The sequence below is a fragment of the Eptesicus fuscus genome, chromosome 7 (genome assembly GCF_027574615.1).
Source record: "Eptesicus fuscus isolate TK198812 chromosome 7, DD_ASM_mEF_20220401, whole genome shotgun sequence".
NCBI classification, from domain to species: domain Eukaryota; kingdom Metazoa; phylum Chordata; class Mammalia; order Chiroptera; family Vespertilionidae; genus Eptesicus; species Eptesicus fuscus.
This window is the reverse complement of record NC_072479.1, coordinates 77,326,548-77,334,970: the sequence shown is the minus strand read 5'-3', so window position 1 is coordinate 77,334,970 and position 8,423 is coordinate 77,326,548. Positions and strand designations below refer to the sequence as shown.

The following is an 8,423-nucleotide window of genomic DNA, read 5'->3' as shown; positions in this document are numbered from 1 at the left end:
GGAGAGTCAAAAAGTTACAGAATTTCTATGACACATCAGGTTCAGATAGAAAGTCTAGAAAACATTTTAAAACTTGGGATTAAATGAAATAAAATAAAACAAATAGTATAGTTTTCTTAAGACAACAATCTCTAAAAGATATATAGGGAGAGAGAGAGAGGTATCTCAGGGGTGTTATCACTGTATGATATCTCTTTCCCATGCCTCTAAAACTGTATTGTTTTTCCTTGAGATTTAACCAGGGATAATTTTGTGAAAGAGGAATCACAAAACCACAGTGAATACAAAGAAAATATTTTAATAAAATATTCAATACAACATTTCCCTGTGGGGGCCCTTACGCAGAAGTGAGAAGGTGAAGGAAATGAGTATCATTGTTGGGAATCCAGTCCTAAAATGAGACGGGAATGTTCTTAGCTTTTCTCCTAAGCTTGTTGCCCAGCTCTGCCAACAGGCTGCCGTGAGGAAGACCAGGAAGTCTCCAGAGGTCATTGTGAAGGACCAAGCGGATGAACAGATAGAGCTCAGCGGTTTTTGCCTCGTGCTTTTTACCAGGTGCAGTGTCATGGGAAAGGAAAAGGCAACATAGTGGTTGATATACAAAAGATGCTAATACAATTTTAGCTTCCCCTCCCCCTCCTATTCTATTTGTATTTCCGGAGTGAACAACAGTGGGTTCATCCACTAAGCATTCAAACAGAATCATTCCTTGGCCACCTTTTGTATTCAAGGTCCATTACTATTAATATGATCGTGTTTCAGACAGAGAGGAAATGAGAGCATACTATTCTCTACACATAAGTTAAGCGTATCACTGCAAATATTGCATGTATGAAACAAGTGTGAGCCACAATTCCTCCCCCTTGTGCGTTACTGTTTTATTGCTAAAGAAAGTGCTGTTGTTTGAATATGAGTATCATTTAGTGCATTAAGATGTACAGTCTGGTAGTGCCCTGCCTACAGCGTCCACACTTGATACAAAGACTTCCTTGGGGCCATCTTGCTGTCATGATTCTGGTGTGCTTTGATTTCCTTCTGGAGTCATAAATTGCACCTTTGGCACGATGAGGGACGAGTTGTTCCTCCGGATAGAGTTGTTCCTCCTCATGGAATTATTTCTTCTCATGGAATTGCGCTTCCTCAGAGAATTCTGATGGGACAGTTCACTCTTCTGGAGGGTCTGGATGAGGATGGAAGGCTTCTCATCCAGCTCTCGGGCGCTGCACCTGGGAGCAGCTACTTTCACAGTGTTGCCAAATTTGGAGTAATCCACAGAATACACTCCTTCCTCCTCAGTTACAATAGACACGAAGCGATGGCCCCATTGGATCTCCTCAGCGATGTAGGAGGTTCTGGCTTGCGTGGTAATGCCGGTGGTTTCGACCACTCCTTCCAGAATCACTATGACCTCCAGGTCTTGGTTGGCGAGGTCCGTGGCTGAGATATCATACAAGGGGCTGCGCTTGTCAATCACATGGCAGATGATTAAAGGGGCCACTAGGAAAATGTTATTACTCTCAATAGGGTTATCCACAGGAATGTCGAGTTGGTGAATAGGCACCACCTCCCCCTCCGGGGTGGTGGTTTTCTTGACCACCTGGATGCGCACCGAGGCACTAATGATCATGCTTTTCCTCAGGTCGCCCACGCGGAACATGAAGCACAGCTTGCCATTGCGCACAGCAATCACAGCATGGCGACTGAATATCAACGTTTCTGCCCTCCTGTGAGCCTGAGCTGTTTTCATGAAAATGCAGCCCAGCATGACGGCATTGATGATCAAACCCACAATGTTCTGCAGAATCAAAACTGTGATGGCCAGAGGGCATTCCTCTGTCATCATTCTCCCTCCAAACCCAATTGTCACTTGAACCTCAATGGAGAAGAGAAAAGCAGAGGCGAAGGACCTGTAAAAAATAATATCAGAAAATAATGACATCAGATCAAATTTTGAATAACGAAGTAACATACCAAGCTATATATGTCATTATTTTTCTAGGACAAAATGTCCAACGTGAATTTGTCATTTTCTTCCGCCAAAGGCTGTTACATGCCTTTGGAAAGACTAGCCGACTTAACTTGTCAAATGCCTAATTCTAAACACAAGCACTTGTGTTCTCTCTCTTTTCTGCATACATCTACTTCCAGACTTCTAGGATACCATACTACAATGTTTTCTAGGTCATGTAGTAATCGGCCTACTTGTATGAAAGCTTTAACATAGTAAAAATGCATGTTTGTAGGAATACTTTAGTTTGTGAAATAATGTACTTTCACAAAGGCATAGTTTACTTTGTGAAAATTTCTACCAGGTAGATGTTTATTATTTATTGCATGGCTGTGTTTAAGTGACTTGAGTAATAAGGAAGGTACTGAGTAGTGAGTGTACTTATCACTCACTACATTTGACTCATATTCACTAGCTAACACTTACTGTGTGTTCCTCATATACAGGAAGCACAGTGCTAAAAAGTGGTGCAAAACACTAGTATTTTAAAAACTACTGTTTTTAATTCAGAAGAATGTTTTGCCATTTGGAAAGAAAAATGTGTTCTTACTGATTTTCTTATTTTGTTTTGTAAGTGATCTAGAGAACGCTAAAGCTATTAAAGGGAGAATTCGAAGCAGAGATGAGCAAATGACTGTATCAAGATCACAAAATTAATAAGAACTTGAATCCTCTCAATTCTGGCCTAGTGCTTTGAAAGGGCAAAGGGAAGGGATCAACAAGTGTCAGGATTTTCTAGGGGAGCTTTTGCAAAGTGGATATTTCTTTTGTATCTCTATGAATTAAACACGGATTTGGTAGGTTTAGGGTGGACCTGGGTAAAGACTCTAAAAAAAAGCTCTCAGGTGATGCTGATTTATCCCCCTGGTTAGAAGCACTGCATTTCATTATTCTTATTATTAACTTATTCACTTAACTACAGAACCATCACTGCTGTAGCTTCCTATTAGAAATGACATTAGCCCTGTGTTTCCCTCAACTCCAATTTCAAACTTCTCTAATTTTAATGAAGATAAGCCTCCTGTCAAAGTATTATCTATCTGCGGCTTCCACACACAAAGAGTGAGCAAAATGTATGAGCGTTTGAATGCTGTGTCTATACAGTGCACTTTGGTGGGACATCACGAGGAGGGAGCAAGCATACACAGATTCTTTCTATTAGCTTCTAGGTGGAACATGCAAATTTCCCTTTGCACCCTTTTTGTTGCTAAAAAGATTCATGGAAAACCACAATAGTTGCCTTTCCCACTAATTGCACACAAAATATATCATATGATCTAAAAAGATGGCAACAGCCTGGCTGGCATGGTTTAGTGGTTGTGGTTTGATTCCCAGTCAGGGCACATGCCCGGGTTGCTGGCTCGATACCCAGTGTGGAGGGCGTGCAGGAGGCAGCCAGTCAGTGATTCACATCATTGATGTTTTTATCTCTCTCTCCCTCTCCCTTCCTCTCTGAAATCAATAAAAATATATGTAATAATAATAATAAAAATAAATAAATAAATAAAAAGATGGCAACAGATAAGAATGGACCCCAGAGGAGGGACATGGACACAATGTTGATTTCTAATAATATATACACACTTCAAAGAGCAGCCTAATGTTGACTATCTTTAAATGTTTGGTTATTATGGCTTGAGAGGCTATTCAGGGGCTAATAATGTTTACTGCTTATTTCACGAAATAATTTAATTCTAAACATTATATAGTGCAAGACCCAGCCTTTTATGGACACCTGTCATGCTAAACAACCTCAAGAGATGAAAGTATTTAGCTGCTTGTTTGTTCTACTACAGAGGATGTTAGGCTGAATAATAGAGGAAATATGTTGATTAATTTCCTGACTCATGTTAGAGAGTTGTCCCACATGAAAGGGAAAGTGAGCCATTCTAAAACGGGAATGGTAAAATGTTATTTGGACATACCAGCGAGTATGCATCACAATAAGTTGTTTCCAATTATGATGATATGGTAAGAAAATGGGCTTATGAAAGACAGGAAATGCAAAGAATTATAAATGTTATTAGTCATCTTTTAAACCCTCTTTGGGAGAGAATAGAAATTTTTCTGCTTCTATATTTTGGGTAAGAATTTGTTATTATATATGGTTTGTTATGATTAAACTGTGTGTTGGGATTAAAGTATCAATAGCATAAAACCTGTAAGATTTTAACCTTAAATATGTCAAAAAAATTTTTAGATAAAAGGGCAATTTAAAAGGCTAACATTATTATGCTGATAAAATCAACTTTGTCTCACTGTATTTTTGACACCATTTCTCATACTTAATGTTCACACCAGCAGGAATGCATCAGGGGAACAGCCATGCTTCAAAACACATCTTGTTGGTAAATGGGAGCTAGAGTAAAAGAGCTTCTCGCAACTAGTGCGCTCTATCAAGTTCTCAAAAAAAAAATCATTGAAAAGCTATCACTTTTGATGATTCCCCCAATTGCTTAATGACTTCTTTTTTTTTATCTCATAAATAAAATATGCCAAGGTTTACCATTTTTATTTTTTATCTTTTTTGAGTGCCTACTGCATATTTATTTAAAATGTACCCTAATATGAAAACGATTCACCAATATAAATGCCAATAAATACCTTAAAGAGAAATACAGATAATGATATTTAAGATACCTGTTAAACACAGTATTTTCAGTATTTCCTTTATATCTGGTGTACTGATGATCTCCTATATATTTTCACCTTTATTTTTTATTTGAGACAAGTTTTTGACAAGTTTAAGGCAAGAAAACATCTACTCAATGGTAAAGGGAATGGATCAATTCCATACAGTTTTCTTTCCTCAAAATCCAAGCTGGACTATGTGGAATGTGATCTCCACACACAAACCCCTCCTTGGCATGCTGGCCTTGCAGACACTCAGGAAATGGAAGGATGGCAAGTCCAGAGGCTAGGTCTCTGCCTCTTGCAGTGGTATGCTATTTCCTAAGAAGTCAGGGTCAGTAAAGGTCTCATTCTTTACAGTTTCCTGGCAGAATGGTGCTTGCTCAAGTTGCTTTGCTTGATGCATTATATGAATTTGAAATATCATTCATAAAGTGTCCTGGGAAAGTTTCTAGTATTACTACTAGTGTTTTGCTTCAGAATGTACATTTTTTGAAAGTGATATAAATTATCTCTTTCCATCTCACAACAACAACAACAAAAAAAAACAAACAAACAAAAACTAAGAGACAAGTCATCCCAACTAAATGTTCTTAGGCCATGTGAAAATATGAGAGAAGATTCACTGAAATCAAGTTCACTGGACTTATCTTTGAAATACTTATGATATAAGAGAAAGAAGCAAAAATTAGGCAATCTAAAACATGTCTTGTTATCCTATTAAAACTTTTGAAGAAAACCACAACATGAAGTCACTTCTACATAATCTCTTCCATGAAAAAAATTGGACTAATTTCCATTTGAATACCTTATAGTTCTGAATCTTAGCATAACTTTTCATTTTGGAATCCAATGCAAGCAATCAGCTATTGAAAACATTCTTGTTAAAGATGGGCTTATATTTATTCAGTTCATTTTATGGATTTCAAATCGAGGACACCTCTCCACCAGTGTCTTCTCATTATTTCAAATCGATTTCAAATCGAGGACACCTCTCCACCATTTTTTCTCATTATTTCGGAAAAAGGCATGGGTAAGAGAAGTCATGGAAATATATTACTAGCATTTGCACAATATCTTTTCCTGATCAAAGATATCTACTTGTGAACACTGGAAATATGGGCAGCAGCTTTTTCAGACTGAAAACTAAATATGTGCTTTATTATTATTTTTAGTAAGGCACTCTGTAGAATCCTTTGAGCCACAATTATTTTTTAATAATTGGCCTAGGATGTTCAAGGCTAGCCCATGGGATTGGAGCTTCACATTTTCAGAGATGCCTCATCCATAAAGCCACATTAAACAAAGATTTTTAATATGTTAGATTAGCTGTGTTGCTTCTGAAGGTACTAAAGCAAATCCTTTATTTCACTGTCAACAAACTGGAGTGATAAGAGAGCAGTTCCTATTTTTTTCTTTTTTCTATACTGTTTTTGACCCCTGCTTCATCCCAACCGCATTCTTACCTGACATTAGTCACACACACAGCGGAGTCCAAGCCACTTTTCTCCATTCCGCCTCTCTCCATGTAAGCATAGATGTCCCCGTGGGCAAAGGCCACCAGCCACCACATGATGGCGAAGAGCAGCCAGCTGCAGAGGAACGACATGGTGAAGATGACCAGCGTGTGGCGCCATTTCAGGTCGACCAAGGTGGTGAAGATGTCCTGAAGGAACCGGCCCTGCTCGCGGATGTTCTTGTGCGCCAGGTTGCAGGCCCCGCTCTTGGCGATGAAGCGGGCTTTGGCGAGGCGGTCTCGGATGCGCGGCTTGCGCAGGTTCTCCGCCGCGATGCGCGCCAGCACATACTCCTCCGGGATGATGCTCTTTCTGGCCAACATGGTCCTGTCACCATCGCCAGCCTATCCACCTGCCTCTGATCTGCCTCTCCTCCCTGAAGACCCGTCCTCCTGCAAAGGGAAACGAAGATTAAAAACATGCCCCCCTCCTTCCTCGCCACTTCACTCCTTGCATTTAGGGCTCTGTCTATACACTTGGAGATGACATGGTAGGGTTTTATTAATCTTCACACGGACTTAGTTTGGGATCCCAGAGAAATTATTTGGTTCAAAGCAGAACTCTTTCAATAGCCCTTGTCATTTTGAACACGGATGGGTATAGTCTTAAGCAAAACGTGGAGGCTGTCAACAGCAGGCTCAATGAGAAATCTCGGAGATTCACCGCGTCTGTAGATTAGCGCCTGCATGCAAGCACGTGGCGGCGTCTAGAACGAAAATTAAGGCCAGATGGGTATCGCGGTCTATTTACTAAAGTATTTACACGATAGAGCAATATAAAAAGTTGAGAGGGGAAATTCTTCCTTCGTTATTTTTAGAAGTAGGCAGAGAAGAGGCCGTGGTCTCTTGCGCAGTATAAATAACGCCTGGTGCCACTTGACAAAATAACAAGCGGCGCGCCATGAACGTGAAAATTATGAGCAAGCCTTTTAAATTTGAGAGAAGCATGAGTTGCATTTAAAAATACTCCCCTTGGACGCTCATAATATTATAAATGGAAAACTTCTTTGCAAGGAAGGAAGCAAACATACAAGCGGCAGGGGAAACCCGGAACACAGCCGCGCCGGCTTGCAGATAGAGTTAACAGTGTGCCCCGCAGAGTCCATCCGACACTGCAAACCTCGGCTGTGCTTTGCATTTTAAGTCTTTTGCGGGGACGCAGACAGCCTCCCGGCGCACTCCCCAGGAGGAGCGTTGAAACTTACAGAGTCCGCACAGCGGGTGCGGCGGCCGCGCCTCCCCGCAGACGCCGGCGGACCGCGGGCAGGTCCCTCGCGCTCGCATCCCAGCGCGCCAGAGCCGGGATCGCCAACGCCGGAGGGACAGATCCCGGGGCGCGTGTCCTGGGAAGAAAAGTTAAAATAATAAAAGGTGCGACTGAATCTGAACGCGGAAAGGGCTGGAGGAAGGGGGATGGGTGTAGATCCTCCCCTCCCCCGGCTCGGGCTCTACTCCCTGGGCCTCCGCTGCGGGCGGAGGAGGGGCTGCGGGGGGGGGGGTGGGGAGAGGAGCTCCGTGATGATGCTCCACAAATCAGCCTCCCAGTTCGGGCTTTGACGCGCGCCAGACCTCTGAGGCCGCCGAGGCTGTGGAGTGGGGGCTGGAGAAGTGGTGGGGCGGTCGCGGGGGGCGCATCCGGGATAGGTAGGGAGCAGGCCAGAGGGAGGGGCAAAGGTGGGAGGGCGGGACCTGTAGACCAGCTCATTTTCCAGTAGCTCTGACCCCTGCCGCCAGCTTGACACGCTCTTCTTTAAAAGGCTCCCTGCTCAGGGGAGAGAACTTTATGAGGCTAAGTTCCCTGACGTAAAGAGACTTTTGCAACGTTGGTAAATAACTGGAATGCTTAAGATGGAATAAAACCAGATATAGAGATAAGAGAAGTAGTCTTTTGAGGCTTTCAAGCTGTGAGCACACACATTTATTGATATTACATTTCCGTCTAGTAAGAATGATGCAGGTGGAAGATGTTCTGAAAACCATCATAGCAAACTATTTCTTCACTAGCCAAATCATCTAGCTCTCAGGAAATCACACACACACACACACACACACACACACACACACACACACACAATCAAGTAGAAGAAATAATAATTAAAAAAAAAACACACTCAGAGTGTCTTCCAATGAGACATTTTACCCCAAACAGGGACCACTGTCAGCACTTTGAAACTCAAACGGTCCTTCTTCAGTACTTGGTTGCTTTCTGAAATGCTGCAGCTTCTCCGTATTGTCGCGATGGTCTGAATGGTGAAACAGAACAACTGT

At 41.9% G+C, this 8,423-nt stretch overlaps 1 protein-coding gene across 1 annotated transcript; it reads right to left on the bottom strand.

Annotated features, from left to right (window-relative positions):
* Window positions 1-282: 282 nt before the first annotated feature.
* KCNJ8 (potassium inwardly rectifying channel subfamily J member 8) lies at window positions 283-7,636 on the bottom strand. Its single transcript, XM_008140480.3, has 3 exons — window positions 7,361-7,636; window positions 6,106-6,548; window positions 283-1,907 (listed from the first exon to the last, which is right to left on the bottom strand). Exons 2-3 carry the CDS (start codon window positions 6,477-6,479, stop codon window positions 1,007-1,009), a joined length of 1,275 nt encoding a protein of 424 aa, XP_008138702.1. The 5' UTR covers window positions 6,480-6,548; window positions 7,361-7,636; the 3' UTR covers window positions 283-1,006.
* Window positions 7,637-8,423: the final 787 nt, after the last annotated feature.